General features: G+C 39.7%; 1 protein-coding gene across 2 annotated transcripts in view; it reads right to left on the reverse strand.

Annotated features, from left to right (window-relative positions):
* Window positions 1–17,879, reverse strand: part of LOC127652169 (type II inositol 3,4-bisphosphate 4-phosphatase-like) — a 115,045-nt gene that overhangs the window by 38,711 nt on the left and 58,455 nt on the right. For both annotated transcript variants that reach the window (XM_052138231.1, XM_052138230.1), the window contains exons 7-9: window positions 16,608–16,712; window positions 11,983–12,091; window positions 1,282–1,465 (exon numbers count right to left, since the gene is read on the reverse strand). In XM_052138231.1, coding sequence (XP_051994191.1) covers window positions 1,282–1,465; window positions 11,983–12,091; window positions 16,608–16,712 — 398 coding nt within the window. The remainder of the gene's footprint in view (window positions 1–1,281; window positions 1,466–11,982; window positions 12,092–16,607; window positions 16,713–17,879) is intronic.

Genomic DNA, 17,879 nt, shown 5'->3' on the forward strand with positions numbered 1-17,879 from the left:
AAGTGAATTGAGGGATGTACCATGTAAGTACTGTGCTATATGAATATTGTAATTATACCAAAGTATTAGCATCTGATACATGGTGCAAATGGAAAGTCAGCAAGACAGTGGTCAATTTAATTATCTGGCCAAACCTGGGACATGAAGGTGAATATTTATTTACATTTTACTTATAAAAATTGACCTTCATATAAAGGAGATGCATGCAATTGAAGTGAATGGTGACTGAGGCTGACATTATTATTTAATGTTATGTTTCTAGGAGTGTTGCTTATTCGTGTTTTGGAGATGTTACAGACATAACAGATGGTTTTCCGTGAAGCTGGAGCAATGTTTCCGGAAAAGCACAATGCATAAATACAAATAATTTGTCTTGATTTGACATTTATGTTTCAATGTTTTATTTTTCTACGTTGGCAACAAGATCTCAATGTTCCCTCTTTGCACTGTCAAACAATCAAGTGATTTTACAATCAGAAATTAGCATAATTAAATCTGATTCAAAGTAACAGCCAGCATCGTCCAATCACTGCCAACCACGTTAAAATAAAATTATACGTTATGAATTCTGAATCTATGTTTACAATCGTTCCATGTCTACCAACCATGTTGAATGATCCAAACATCATCAGCAGCCTGAAACTGAACTTGAACGGATGTTAGTAGTGAATCCACTTGGCTGCATAGAGAACTATAGGACGCTCCCTTGCTCCCTATTTAGTGAATGACTTAACCTCCAGTGTGCTGTCCTGTCTGCACTGGTCTCAGAACAGTTCGAAATGTACTTTATTTTCATTTCAACTTCATATAACGCCTCTGAAAGCAACATTTTTCAGCTTTTGGATGAGCCCATTGATTCTCAATGTGATAATGCACAAAATAGTGCTATTGTACACTATTGTGGTCATTGTGTTTACCAGCGTGGCGTTTCGCGAACAATTGCTCAAATTTAAAAAATGGCATATTGCATGAAACTAGAGACTCTAATCTTTTGACTCAAACAGGTTTCAATGTAAAAACCTAATTCGATTTCTTACCAGATGTACTTTTGTTGGCGTTTATCCAAAAGACAAACTCTACTGTGATCAGCGCCATGTTGTTTTGTCACATGACTCAGAGTGCTCTGAACTGAGATCAGTCAGTTTAAATTAACTTAAATTATGCATTACGTATAATGAAGCCAAAATACAACACCCACGCATGTGCGCGCAGGGTCCCACGAGGCTAGATGTCCAACTTTGAACTCGTGGTGATCTGTGAGAGACAAGCACCAGATCTCACCTTTTCCTCCAGGCTCTTGAGTGTGTCCTTCAGTCCCTCTCTGGAGCACTTCTGCACCGCCTGCAGGAGCTGCTCTGCCAGCCCAGATATGAGAGGCTGCAGCTGGGACACCAGACTCAGGATCTCCCTGGCCCTGGCCGTCTGCTGTGGAGGATAGTAGATGCACTGATACGCCGTGCTGCAGCTGAGCATGGGTGGACGGGCAGGGTCAAATCACAAAAGAGAAAAACAAGAGAGACTGAATAAATAACAGCAGACAGATAAAAAGTTTAAAGACGCCAGACATGAATTTAGACTGTCTCCTCCATTGGAGAAAGTCTGATGGCATCTTGTTCACTGATTTCCATTTAATTATCAATCATAAGAGAGTGTGTGTGACATAGATAAAGCTCTAGCATCTAGTTGGAGAGTTCAGTGAGAGGTGCTCAAGGTACTTCTTCTTGGCCTTTGGCTGCAGATAAAGCCACAAGCCTATTCATGTCCCCTTCTAATGGAAACATCTGTAGATGCCATCAAATATAGAACAGCATCCACACTTGAACAGCTGGGGGAAAAGGGCAAATGCATAATGACTAGACACGCTGGGTGGTGATTTCAGCCTTTGCTTTCAAGCTTGGCTGAGCACAGATCCGTTTGTAAGTTTGTTTGTGATGGCAGAGATTAGAGATGGAGTTAGAGCCCTGATCTTAGATCAGTGAATCACATAATCTGAGCTCGTCGATACAGATAATTGGCTCCCGAGAGAACCGGCACCACTGTTGCTCTGAACGAATAAAAGGCCACACACATACCGAAGCAGGGTGAAAAATATAAGAGAATGTCGATGACAACCCTGTGTTCTCATTTAGCCGATTTAAAATGGCACGATATAGCAGGGGCTATAGTTACTAGACAAGTCAAACTGATTTAATGTTTTTACTCATTCTGGGTAAGTTTCTATTGGGGAATGACTAAGTAAAAGAAGCAACGTTGCTTGAAGGGATAGTTCACTCAAAAATGATAATTCTGTAAACATTTACTCATCCTCATGTAGTTCCAAACCCATCTGACATCCTTTTCTCTGTTAAACACAGGAGACGTTTCTACAAAATGTTACGCCCGTACACTGGATGTGAATAGGATTCCCTTCTAGTCTGCCTAACATCTCCATTTGTGTTTGGAGCAACATGGGGGTGAGTAAATGATGACAGAATTTACAATTTTGTGTGAACTATCTCTTTAACTACATATTTTAATAGTGCGAGAGCAGTTTAGCTGTTTTCAAATTTGTGTTTCAACGAATAAAATAAATGATTCAAATGAGTCATCACTCAAGAGTGTTCGCAGAAGTCGGTTTGAAACATTTGCTTTAGAGAATCGAATCTGTTCACTCATAAAATTAATTGATATGAACTGTTTCAAAAAATAGATTTGCTGATTCATGTGAGTCAACACTTATTAGTGTTTGCAAAGTCAGATTAAATTATTTGTTTTAGAGAATTAGCTCAATCATGCAGCACATTTTGAATGAAGTGTTTCAAAGAATAGATTCACTGAAAGATTTGTTTTAGTGAACCGTTCGTTCAGATGGTTCATTTAATGAACTAGTTTAAAAAGTACATTCTCCAGTTCATTTGAGTCATCACTGACTCAGTGTTGAGAATTCTCTCATCATTCCCTCACCCTCATGCCATCTCAGATGTGTATGACTTTCTTTAATCTGCTGAACACAAATGAAGACTTTTAGAGGAGTTTCTCAGCCGTGTATGACCATACAATGCAAGTGAATGGGTGCCAACATTTTAAAGCTAAAAAATTCAAATAAATCAGCATAAAAATAATCCATAAGTCTCCAGTGGTCCAATATCTTCAGAAGAATGTGAATGTGTGGATGAGAAACAGAGACACAATCACTTTCACATTCTTCTTCTTGTGTTTTTGGTGGTTCACATTCTTCTCTGCATATCGCCCCCTGCTGGGAAAGGAGAAGAATATCTAGCAAAAAATAGCAAATATTGATCAGTTTCTCACCAACACATCATATCACTTCTGAAGTTATGGATGTAACTACTGGAGTCAAATGTATTACTTTTATGCTGCCTTTATGTGCTTTTTGGAGCATACAACATTTTGGCACCCATTCACTTGCATTGAACTGACCTACAGAGCTGAAATATTCTTCTAAAAATCTTAATTTGGGTTCTGCAGAAGAAAGGAAGTCATACACATCTGGGTGGCATGAAAGTGATAGCTCAGCCATAATTTAATATTCTGTCATTTCCCAACCCTCATGTTGTTCCAAACCTGTGACCTTCTGTATTCTGTGGAACTCAAGATATGTTAGACAGAATGATAGAGACTGACAGTCACCATTCACTTTCAAAATATAGAGAAAAAAACACATTCACTGAAAGTAAATAGTGACTCAGGCAAACATTCTGTCTAATATCTCCTTATGGTGTTGCACGGATGAAAGAAAATCATACGGGTTTGGAACAACATGATGGTGAATGATGACAGAATTTCCATTAATAATAATAATTCTATAATACATGTTCAATGTGGATTATGTAATTGATTACTGTAGATTTGCGGATTCATTCGAGTCAACACTTATAAGTGTTCACAAACATCAGTTTGAATAGTTTGTTTTAGAGAATTAGCTCAATCATGCCATTCATTTCAATGAACCGGTTCAAAGAATAGATTCACCGAAAGATTTGTTTTAGTGAATCGTTCGTTTAGATGGAAAATTTCATGAAATGGTTAAAAAAATTATTCTTCAATTTATTTGAATCAACGCTCAATTGTGTTTAAAATAGTCAGTACAGGATAGTTTCTTTCAGTGAACCGTTTCAAAATCGCTGTCCTTTTCGGCATATCACGGCGCCGTTTTGTGGTCCATTCTGCATAACGCGGTGGCTCATTTTAGCTAACCGCGGCCCAAACCCGCCAGCCTGCTCGGTTCTCCCGATGGCCAGTCCGCCCCAAAGATCGGCCCAAAAATGCAACGGCCCACCGGGAAAATGTCCGGTATGCCAGATTACCAGTACAGCCCGGGTTACTCCCCAACACAAGTCCATTAAAAATTTCACAGATGCAATAGTATGTCAAATCCAATTTTCAGGAGTTTTTGTCCTTTGGATATTTGTGGACAGAATTCATTTAGAATACACTGGCAGAAACAGACTTGCGACCCTCACGTTCACAGCAAATGAAATATGGCTTCTACTCTGACTGGGAACTGTGGCTGGAGGATTTGGGAGTGGTTTTTGATGAATGTGACAGCTGGCACATGTTGGCTGCCCTCCAGCACTGCTAGTCATCTTGCAACAAATGGTGTTTTATTGAAGCTGGGTTGATGAAGGACCTCTCATGAAACCAGATAGAGTCTGGCTCTCCTGAGGTGTGTGCCCAACAAGTCATTATCCATCGTGCTGGGTCTCAGATGGCATTATGTTGCTGGCACTTTCTTTGAATCACATCCTAATAAGCCTTTTGATGAAACGCTGCACCTTCCTGTTTTTCACTCTTTCCTCTCGTTCTTTTGATTTATTGGACACTGGAAGAAGCCATTTATCGTCTTTAAAATTCAGTTTTGTTTCATCAATATCAGAGATTCTCATTTAGATGTACATTAACTAGTGTTGAAGCTAATTTGAAACCATAGCTAGATAAGCTTCCTGTACTGTTCATATATAGTCCAGCAACTTTTTGGAAAAAGCAGTTAGCAAGACAAGCAAATAACTAGTGTAGTTTCTCCACTAACATGCTACTCTTTCCAAGTATGGGAAGTCCCATTTTAGCAATTTGGTTTGTTCTGACAATTCATTTCAATGTATTGGTTCAGAAATATTCTGTATGTTTACCTGCACTTTAAAAGTTTATTTTCAGTCGGACTGAAACTATAATAAGTCTTTTAAAATGTCATGTTAATGCTTTAATATGACAGAAACGTAACAGTCCAATTTTTATGAAGTCGGACTTACAGACCTAGATAAACCACTGTAGCGCGGATTTGTCAAGCATATATACACGTTAACTGGATGACAACTGGCCTAGGCATTTTGAGCATGCTCCATAAGACAGCCAACGCATAATGTGTATTTAAAGGGACAGTTCACCCAAAAATAAAAATTCTCTCATTATTTACTCACCCTCATGATATCCCAGGTGTGTATGACTTTCTTTCTTGTAACGCATTGTGTCATGTATACTTGACTGTAGCTCAATTACGCAAAAAACCTGCAGTAGCGCGATTAGAACTGTAATCTACTATTTTAATGAACTGTCAATAAATATTTAGTTTTGTGCTACTAAACTAAATAACTTAACTTTAAAACATTGCTAAACTAAACATTTAAAATTGTTACGTTTTCAACTTAATAATGAACACAAAGGTCTGCTGGAAAGAGTTGTTTTAGTGAATCGGTTCGTTCAGAAGGACGGATCATTTAAATTAATAGGTTCATAAAATAGATTCACTGATTCATTTGAGTCCTCACACATAGTGTTCATAAAAGTAGGTTTGGATAGTTTTCGTTTAGTAAATTGATTTTCTCGGATGGTTCACAGGGGCGGTTTATGATTTCTGAGGCCCCAAGCAACCAAACGACCCAGGACCCATTTCGAAAAATTTTGCAAAAAAAAAAAAGACAAAATTTGTTTTAAATCATAATTTTTGAATTCTTCCTATCAGCCATTGTAGCCAAGTACATTCAAAATGTTTAATGAAATAAAAATCTAGTTAAAGGTAATTAATGCATGTTTTCCAATACAGTGATAAAAAACAAAACACTGTGTGTGTGTGTGTGTGTGTGTGTGTGTGTGTGTGTGTGTGTGTGAACAGGTGTGCAAAACCTACTACTTCACCCAGTAACATTTTGAAATTCAGTTGTTACAGTATATATTAATATTATAACCCAACAATTTGTTTTAAATCTGAAGTTATTTTTAACTTGACAGTGTGTCTAAAAATGTGCCGGTCCTACATAAGACACTGAAGAAACATCGAGCTGTGGTGCAGCAGTCAAGGATGTTCGCAAAGCGTGTGTTTACATAGAAAATCAATTGAAAAACATAGTAGATGCATGCATAAACACGTTCAGTGTGAACGGCCCCTCATCCGTTTGCACGTACCTGTGTGAGTGAGCGAGCGCACGTGGGCGAAACAAGTTCGGAAGGTTTGTATAATTTTTTCATAAATGACAAACCCAAACCCAAAGTCCTACTGACCCGAACCAGGCCGCTTCGTGAACCGCTCCGAGACCGCAAACAACAGCGTATTCGTGTGTGTGTGCCCAGAACAACATGTCACCCCTCAAGCGGTTTTTGCAAAGCTTTCCTACTCGGGCTAGGGGCCCCGGACGTCGAACTCTTATATACTGTATATAAATGATGGTGCAGCTTTTCAAAAGCGTAGTCTTTTACTTTTGTGTACTTGAAATTATAAGTAGCTCTTAGTTTCGCAAACCACAATTTGAAATAGGCTTCCACAACACTGGATTGTGCCTTTATCCATCAAAGCCTCATTTTCATTGACTTGAAATGAAACATGCTGTATACTGTAAGGTCTATTAGCCCATCTTTGTGCATCAAAAGCATGTGTGACTTGCTTAAAATAATCAACAACTGCAGCATCAAACAAACGCAGCATGTGGGCAAGTTTCATCACGGAACAGCAGGAGAAATTTCAAAGGACCGCCACCATTAGCCATATCCTTGATACGCACAGGACGAGCTGTAAAACGTATGAGTAAATGTGCGCTCTGGATATTCATAAATGAGCAATGAACATAAAAATGATGCTAATGAGAAGGAAGGAAGAACCAAGTGAGCCGTACATCTCTGGTGTATTTCTAATTAATAGTACAGACATAGGCGGCAAGAGCAGTTTAAGAAAAGAAATGACAAATGGCTCTTTCGGTATACGTACTTTTAGCGTCCATTTTTGCACTTCTTAGCACTCATGCAGTCTTTGTGAATGCACACTCACTCAAATCCACTAATGCACAAAAAACACACCTTCCACCCATTTGGACGGAGACTGAAAAAATGATCATTGCACAGTGAGTTCAAAGCGATTAAAATCGACAAAAGGAGAACAAGAATTTTCAAGTCATGCCTACCAACGTAAATTAAAGACAAATAAAATGCAAATAAAGCCCTGCAGTCGCAAAGTCACAGATGTTAAAGAGAAATAAATGCTCCTGCTTGTCAGAGGAGGCCTCAGGGAACCTGAGAATGGATAATGATTGGCTATCACACAGCTGGCCAATCAAAGCCATTGTAGTTGCACATTACAATGGACCGCATGTCCATTCCTGACCTGATGAATCGGCCAACAGCTTTTTGGCTACTTCCCTGCTTGGCTCTACATGCAGGAAAATAAGACAGATGGTTATTTCATTTTGCTCTCTGTAACCATACTTTTCACCTGGTGATAAATTAATATTTCACTGAATGGCCAAGTATCATGTCTGTCCTATTATTTGTCTTTTGATAAATGGAAATGACAAAGGATGCTTTCCAGGAAGGTCAAGGCCTTCCAATGAATGAACATGGGAATATCTCATAGAATCACATTACTATCCTACACTTTTGCGAAATGATTTTTATATGGCTGAAATGAGCACTAGAGGCACTAAAGCAAATCACGAATTCAACTGTAATTTATCAGTTCATAAACAATTACTTTTCGCCCTGTTCCACACACAATGCTATCTTAAACATTTGAATGTTTGCATTGCATAACCAACTGCATTTATAAGCTTGTTCGAGTGCGGTAAATCGCGTGGTAGGTCAACTGATGCAATGTTTCAGTTGTAATGCAAAGGATGGGATACAAGTCCTGAAGTCAACACATGAGCCGAAAGTGCCATAAAAAAGACTGTTTTAATGGTTGCTTCAGCAATTGCATTTTTCATCTCACAATTGGTTTTTATGACACTATCAGTTAAGTTTAGGTTTAGGGTTGGTTATTAGGAATATCTGTACACCTACTTATTCATGTGATTATGGTAAAAAAATGGTCTGCACTTAAATAGCGCCTTTTTTAACCTTAGAGGTTACCAAAGCACTTTACACTGTGTCATATTCACCCATTCACACACTCACACACCAATGGCTGGTGATTATCTAATCAGCCATTCCTGTGGCAGCAGTGCAATGCATAAAATAATGCAGATATGGGTCAGGAGCTTCAGTTAATTTTCACATCAACCATCAGAATGGAGAAAAAATGATGATTTGGACAGTGTCATGATTGTTGGTGACAGATGGGCTGGTTTGAGTATTTCTGGGATTGTCACACACAACAGTCTCTAGAAATTTGCCAAAAACAAAAAACATCCAGTGAGCAGCAGTTCTGTGGACAGAAACACCTTGTTGATGAGAGAGGTCAACGGAGAATGGCCAGACTGGTTCGAGCTGACAGAAAGGCTACGGTAACTCAGATAACCACTCTGTACAATTGTGCTGAGAAGAATTGCATCTCTGAATGTACAACACCTCGACCCTTGAGGCGGATGGGCTACAACAGCAGAAGACCACGTTGGGCACTTTATTAGGGCCATAGTGTTAGAAATGAAGTGTATATTGTCATACCACCCAACCCTATAGCTTTTTTAATAAAGGTATTTATTATGCATTTCATCACAGGATTATTGTTCTGTCTGTTCACTGTAAGTTGCTCTGGATAAAATAATTTGCAAAATATAACCAGAAATGCAGGACTCACTCGTCTAGCAAGGTAGAAAAATGTAACACCTCAGCTACTGTAAAACATTAGTCAAGTCATATAGCAAAAAGTGTGCAGTTTGAACACCATTTCAAAAAATGATTTCTCTCTGGTAAACGACAAATGACCTTGCCTAATATCAGTGGTCCACTCGACCGATAAATCACTGTGACAAAGGGTTGGAGGCTAGAAAACTTTTAAAAACACCGCACATTTCTTCATGCTAGTATTCCTCTGATGGCCAGCTCAGTAACTAAAAAATAAAACTATAAAAAAATAATTGGACTTGCTTGAATTTTAATTAGTCTGCTCCCTGAGGGTTTGGGAGAAAGTAAAAGTCAAATGATTAAAAAAAATGGACGTATTCACACATACAGTATTCTGAATCACTGAGACAAAATCATCCCCTTAGAGTCGATGATGTGCACAAAACTCAGCTTTGATATTCATTTCCATGCATAAAGTACAGAAGTACAAATGTAATTGAGAGAGAGTAGGAACTTGTGGAACAATAGGACTGAGCCAGAGACTGGCAAACTTTCTTCTATAGTGGGATAGAAATGGAAAGCATTCATATTTGATATGTTTGCAGTGATGCTGTCTACAAGATTCTATCCCATTGAAGAATCCCAGGAAGTCCATTTTTAACAATTTAACCGAGTACAAGACGAATTCTTGAATCTGCTTGACTGACTAAATGCACAAAAAAAGGCTCTAAAGATATAATCAACCTGCAACTCCTCTCTAGTTGAAATCAGATACCGTGACTGGTGGTCAGATTTATTCAAAACTATTTTATCCTCTTTTCTCACAATTTGGAATGCCCAATTCCCACTACTTCTTAGTCCTTGTGGTGGCGCATGGTGGTGGTTACTCACCTCAATCCGGGTGGTGGAGGACAAGTCCCAGTTGCCTCCGCTTCTGAGACAGTCAATCCGTGCATCTCATCACGTGGCTCTTTGTGCATGACACCGCAGAGACTCACAACACGGGAGGCTCATGCTACTCTCCGCGATCCACGCACAACTTACCACGTGCCCCACTGAGAGTGAGAACCACTAATCAGGACCACGAGGAGGTTACCCCATGTGACTCTACCCTCCCTAGCAACCGGACCAATTTGGTTGCTTAGGACACCTGGCTGGAGTCACTCATAACACTGTGGATTCGAACTTGCTACTCCAGGGGTGGTAGACAGCGTCAATACTCGCTGAGCTATCCAGGCCCCTGTGGTCAGATTTTAGATTACTTCTCAAATGTTTCATCACATTTGTGACCATTTAACTTGCAGTCCGGAGTCCTCGGTTGAGTAACTGAATCAAAGTCACAATTCATTTTTGAGAGCAACAAGTATGTCAGGAGAGACTCCAGAGTTGAGTCACAAGACCCCAGCTTAAAAAACATTCATCCATCCATCCACCCACCCACCCATCCATCTATCATCATTTCACTCACTCCATCCATCCATCCATCCATCCATCCATCCACCCACCCACCCACACATATCCATCCATCCATCCATCCAATCACACATCCCATCCATCCAATCACACATCCCATCCATCCATCCAAAATCACCCATCCATCCATCCAATCACACATCCCATCCACCCATCCATCCAAAATCATCCATCCACCCATCCATCCATCCAAAATCATCCATCCACCCATCCATCCATCCAAAATCACCCATCCATCCAATCACACATCCCATCCATCCATCCAAAATCATCCATCCATCCAAAATCACCCATCCATCCATCCATCCATCCATCCATCCAAAATCATCCATCCACCCATCCATCCAAAATCATCCATCCATCCAAAATCACCCATCCATCCAAAATCACCCATCCATCCATCCATCCATCCAAATCACCCATCCACCCAAAATCATCCATCCATCCAAAATCACCCATCCATCCATCCATCCATCCATCCATCCATCCAATCACACATCCCATCCACCCATCCATCCAAAATCATCCATCCACCCATCCACCCATCCATCCAAAATCATCCATCCACCCATCCATCCAAAATCACCCATCCATCCAATCACACATCCCATCCATCCATCCAAAATCACCCATCCTTCCAAAATCACCCATCCATCCATCCATCCATCCAAAATCACCCATCCATCCATCCATCCAAAATCACCCATCCATCCATCCATCCACCCATCCATCCATAATCACCCATCCATCCATCCATCCATCCATCCAAAATCATCCATCCATCCAAAATCACCCATCCATCCATCCATCCAAAATCATCCATCCACCCATCCAAAATCATCCATCCACCCATCCAAAATCACCCATCCACCCATCCATCCAAAATCACCCATCCATCCATCAATCCATCCATCCAAAATCATCCATCCATCCAAAATCACCCATCCATCCATCCATCCAATCACATCCCATCCACCCATCCATCCAAAATCATCCATCCACCCATCCATCCATCCAAAATCATCCATCCACCCATCCATCCATCCAAAATCACCCATCCATCCAAAATCACCCATCCATCCAATCACCCATCCATCCAATCACCCATCCATCCATCCAAAATCACCCATCCATCCAAAATCACCCATCCATCCAATCACCCATCCATCCAATCACCCATCCATCCAATCACCCATCCATCCAATCACCCATCCATCCATCCAAAATCACCCATCCATCCATCCAAAATCACCCATCCATCCATCCAAAATCACCCATCCATCCATCCATCCATCCAAAATCATCCATCCATCCAAAATCACCCATCCATCCATCCATCCATCCATCCAAAATCACCCATCCACCCATCCATCCAAAATCATCCATCCATCCAAAATCACCCATCCATCCATCAATCCATCCATCCACCCACCCACCCATCCATCCATCCATCCATCCACCCACCCGTGTGTGTGTGTGTGTGTGTGTGTGTGTGTGTGAGTGTGTGTGTGTCTAAAGACTCACCTCTTCTTCTCTGATTCGTATTTGCTGAGCAGTCTCTGCAAGCCTCCGTTTTTGAATCCTTGTGAATGAGCCGCCGGAGCTCCTACTGTGACCACATCATAGAACGAATCTGTGGAGGAAACAACAAACATCATTCAACGAGCCGCATAAATCACAAACAAGCCCACAGCGCACCATTTATGCTTGGATTCCAACTTGTTTTATGGGCTTCCTGTGGTTTTGAAAATACATCCAAACATTCTTGTGTCTCTAAGGCCATGTTCACATGGACAGAAATAAAATCTGATTTTGGCCTATCTGACTCAAATCCGTTTAGGTTTTTGCACTCTGAAAATGACAGTTTTCAGTTTCAGAAAAAATCTGTTTTTTTTCAAGCCTGATCCAAACCACATCCGAAATAGATTTGAAATCTAATTAAAATCAAACTTTTTATTAACGCGTCTCACTAATGATGATCACTTCTCAATGGGACGCACATACAGTATATGTAATTTATGTCACAGGCCAGCCAAAGACGTGCAAACCTCATTTTTCCTGATAATAATCAGATGAGTATTGAGAGTAAAGGTTTGGTTTGATTCGTTCTGTTGAATGTCTGTCTAAACATGTGATCCACACAATCCATTTGCCTTTTTAATACCCTTTTCTTTTCTTTAGGCAAAAAGAAACATTTATGTCTAATCAAACACAGAACAAATGCATTTAAGAAGCCACTCTATTAATATGTGCTCAATCAAAATATGCCCACTGAACTGCTGCATTCCTTAAAGAGACAGTACCAGATTAGCATCTGTTCTATAAATCAACTATATTTTTGCAACTATTACAAATTATGCATGCAACCTATAAACATTTAACATATATATATATATATATTTAAAACATATTTATTGATGATTACGTAGATTTGTAAATGTAAAAAAAGCTAACGTGACCACAGTAATGCAAAACTTAACCTTAACTTTAATATTTTTGATATTTACAAACTTAGAAGGTCCCCTGTATTTAACAGCATTCGCTGAGAGAGAATATCTTTCATATGCAAGCAAAATGAATATTGAAAAGGAATCAAATTGAAAGAGTCGTGAATCGGCATTGAATCCAAAAATCTCTAATCAGCACCGAGCCCTAGTATAAATGTTTCAAGCCAGACAAACCATGCAGTCTGTGCCTTTTAAATTATGGTATACACTAGGGTTACCATACGTCCTCTTTTTCTGAACTTAAAAAAAGCACACGGCCAAGATTTCTAAATTTGCGAAAATGGCTTTAGTTGCATTATGATCTGGTCTAATACTTCATTGTGTGTGTGCGCATATTTGCTGCTTTAACCACTCTTTGTAAGTCCCGCCTTCTTGCACACCAATTGGTCCATTACAAGAGGCTTGCAGCAACTATTGGCCGAACAAGCGAAGCGCTGTTGTGTTCGGCATCAACAGTTTCTTGACAGTTGCTGCAAATGGCAGCTGAGTGGAAACAATGCCAAAACCAAAGCGCAAATTTACAGAAGATGACAGAGTTGGCCACATAAAACATTCAGGAATAAGTATAACGGAGCCAGTGATGATATTTTAAAGGGGATTTATTTTCTAAATTGGCTTATTTTTATTTATTTATTTTTTATGATAATGTGGATCGGCCTGCAAGTACCCCACCGACCCAATGGGAAAAGTGCTGCTGAAGACTTCTACTGAAATTTCTATTGAGAAAATGCATGAGAAATATACAGAACCAGGTTGCTGTGAGTTATCACAGTGGAGCTCTATAGGTCATGACCTTATCCAGCAGCACTTTCACCAGCAGGTAGATATCAGCCAATAACCTCCACAGGAAGTGAGTATTTTGACATATTTAATAGCAATAAATGATTCTGTCCATTTCAAACAAACTAGCTGGGACCACCATACTGACCACCGCCGCTATGCCCTCTGTGGCCCCCTGGCTGCTTCTCTCCATCGCTAATGACGACGAGGTGCTCATGTGAAGACTACCTTCCCACCCTCACACTTCCCCGGTCTATTCCAGAGCATCTAATTGGCTGTTTCACAACAGTATACTCAAACGATGAACACAGTGGCACATATAGAGGTCAGCATCATCCGTCACGGATGGCCCAATTTGGAGGCGATTTGTGCAAGTTCTTGCAGTCCCTATAAATGAAGGCTTTGAATTGGGGGAGATTTTGTCTCTTAGCCACTTAAAAGAATTGGGTGCATAAGTCTATATATGTTTAAATAAAGTGTACTTAACCCGACTAATTAGAAAGATGAAAAACATTAAAGTTTTTGAAAAGAACTAGGATTTATATAGTTTTAACATTTCACGAGCTTCTACATTTAAATGGTTAATTTGGGTTGTTCTTTATGACAGAATATGCTGATAGTCTATTGCTAGACTTGAGGGATTATTTCATATCAGACCACCCAACGTTGATTGTCATTTTCACTAGTTTTCAGCTCTTTTGCAAAACTCTATTTAACTTTATTTTCATTAGCTTTAATTTCATTTCGATTTTTGCTAGTTTTTGTCTTCAAAATAGTTTAAAACTTCTCAAAGCCAACTCTTGAAAAACAAAGATATCCAAAGGCCCCCGGATAGTAGATTTATAATAGATTTAATAGAAATAATAGATTTTTCAATTTGACACATTATGGTACAACTTAGCAATTCTTGGCCTTTTACTAGCAACAAGCAAGTTTTAAAGGCCCTGCCTGAAAACTTCTGCCCACTACTGTCACCTCAGGACTTATTTTTGAGGTCATAAAGCCATTTATTTTTTTGCAAAGTATGTTTGGATGAGTCCATAAAGATTGGCTACAATTAACAACTTGAATCCACTTAAATTGCATTTATTTATTTATTTTAATTCTTATTCTGTCAGTCATTATCAATGGGTTTTGCAATTATTGTCATGGCTTAAGATGCTTTTTCAAGAATTTTAAATGACATACTTTTGTACAAACTAATAGGCCATGAGGCATTCATGCTCATGGCCATCACGTACAGTAAATCACTGTGAAAACTTTAAAGAGACAAACATAATGCACTGCCTAACTGTGTTAGTAGCTCTTCAGACATCAATCAGGTGGTTATGAATAATAGGGCTGCATGAATTCAAGAGATACACAAACTTGCCTGTGTAATTGAGGCTGCCTTTATATGTATCTATCTGACATAATGACTGTCAGTCAATTTACCAATAACACTAACTCAATAAATCATCAACAAAACACTAACCAACCATCTAACCAATCAGCAAACAAACTAATTAACCAACTAGCAAAACTAAACAACTAACCAACTCACTCACTAACAAGCTCATAAATTAGTAACTCACCAACTAATCATTTAACTAACCAACCAACTTTAACTCACTCACTGACAAATAAACTCACTAACAAATTCTTAACTCATGAACTTGCTAACTAAAAATTTAACTAAAATACTGACCAGCCAGCCAACCAACCACCTTTCAAGCTACCCAACTAACTCACTAACCAACTAACAAACAAATTAATAACTCACTAACCATTTAATTAATTCACTCATTAACAAACTAACTCACAAACTAACATTTCTCACACAAACTAAAATTTCTCACATACTAACACACCATCCATCCATCCATCCATCTCTCCATCCATGCCTCCCTCCATCCATCCCTCTCTCCATCCATCCATCCATCCCTCCCTCCATCCATCCATCCATCCATCACATCCATCCATCCATCCCTACATCCATCCCTCTCTCAATCCATACATCCATCCATCCCTCCATCTATCTCTCCATCCATCCCGCTCTCCATCTCTCCATCCCTCCCTCCATCCATCCATCCATCATCCCTCCATCTCTCCAACCATCCATCCCTCCATCCATCCATCCATCCCTCCATCTCTCCAACCATCCATCCCTCCATCCATCGCTCCATCCATCTCATCCATCCATCCATCTCTCCATACATACATCTCTCAATCCATCCCTCCCTCCATCCATCCATCCCTCCATCCATCCATCCATCCATCCATCTCTCTCCAACCATCCATCCATCTCTCCAACCGTCCATCCCTCCATACATCCATCTCTCAATCCATCCCTCCCTCCATCCATCCATCCATCCATCCATCTCTCCATCCATCCATCCATCCATCTCTCCCAACCGTCCATCCCTCCATCCATCCATCCATCCCTCTCTCCATCCATACATCCATCTATCCCTCCCTCCCTCCCTCCCTCCATCAAACATGCTGTTGCTGTGGATTATATTCTTTTGACATGTGTCTTGTCCAATCAGGAGTGAAAATCCCTGCTGTGCAGTAAGTGCACTGCTGTCAGATCCTCATTTAGTAGTCTCAGTGCAGGTGTGCATCTGCCAGGGTTTCCCGGCTGACCCTTTACTTTCTGTATGGCCACCTGTCATCGGGACTCATGTGTGAAAGCAGCATCAGAGAGTGGCAGAGCTCATTGCACACTGATAATAAGGTGCTACTGGTGGCTGGGACCACCATACAGTGCTTCTCAAAACAGAATATACAGTAGCAGACTAATGAGAGGCAAGAGAGATATTAGATATTCGAGAGAAAATGAATAAAAAGGAAAGCGTATGAAGAAAACGGCACCAGACGCACCTGTTTTCCTTGGACACGTCACCCTCATTCTCTGTGTGTGCAGGTTGATGGGAACAAACTCAAGATATTTCAGCCCTTTACTGCAGCTGGGCTTAAATGATGGCCCTGAGAATCAAGAAGAAAAGCCAAGCATTTACTAGTCATTGCTCAAAAACAATACAAACAGACGGTAAAGTACAAACAAACAGTGGGGGCCCTCTCGCCATCTGCTTCTATTGAATTAAGGGCACTTTGAATTCTTTGCATGCAAAAATAGCTTTATGAGTTGGTTATGATGCATTACTGCAGCACATTTGAATGCATTTGAGTACAAAGTGATGATTTGATCAAATGATCAACTGAATCAAAATGAACCTCACTGTTTTTCCAGACATTAAAATTTGATTAAATGAATAAAAAGAAGGCAATTAAACATCAATTGAATGAGAGAGCCAAAACAAAAACCTTTCATGCACAGCCTTTCATTTAAATGTGTGAAAAGAACATCTTCATACAAGCCACATAAAAGATAAAAGGCATCACGATTGACCTTGAGTGACTACAGTAATGACCGGTGAGAGAGCTGCACCTCTGCGTTAAAGCGATGGCTCACCTAAAAATCTAAATTCAGTCATCATTTACTCACTCTCATGTTGTTCCAATACACAAAAGGGGAAAAAATGGTTGAGTACATTCTTTAAAAATTCATTTATTGTTTCGTGAAAGTCTTTCGAGTCTGGAACGATGTGAGGGTGAATAAACAATTAATGTGAACTTTTTCTTTAAGAATAAATAAATAACAGCTCATTGATTCACAAATACAATAAGCAAAGGATTTGGATGAATTTAAGCACCACCTGCTTTGTACAAAAACAAGCCAATTAAAATCTTTAGAAACTGATACAGTAAATATCGCCTCGTGCCAAACGGCTGTGTTTTGATCCCTGAATATATGCAAATATAGTAAACAAAGACCCTTTGAAACATTATCAGTTTCAGAGAACATTCAAGCCGAGAAAATTATCTGACCATTTGTGCTACGAGCAGACAAAAAATATACTGTACATGCAAATGCTAATGATAAATGAATAGTAGTCTGTAAATACAAATACATCCACACACACAAACATAGTTAATTAATGCAATCTATTAGTTTGAACAAAAATTAACCCTTGAGATATGAATTTGCCTGAAGTTAAAATACACCCATGCATATAGGCTGCGTGTCACTGCTGCCAGTCATACAGATGTGTTCTCTTCTGCCACATTGACTAATGGATCCAGCGCAGCCAG

Source organism: Xyrauchen texanus, chromosome 11 (assembly GCF_025860055.1).
Source record: "Xyrauchen texanus isolate HMW12.3.18 chromosome 11, RBS_HiC_50CHRs, whole genome shotgun sequence".
Classification (NCBI taxonomy): Eukaryota; Metazoa; Chordata; class Actinopteri; order Cypriniformes; family Catostomidae; genus Xyrauchen; species Xyrauchen texanus.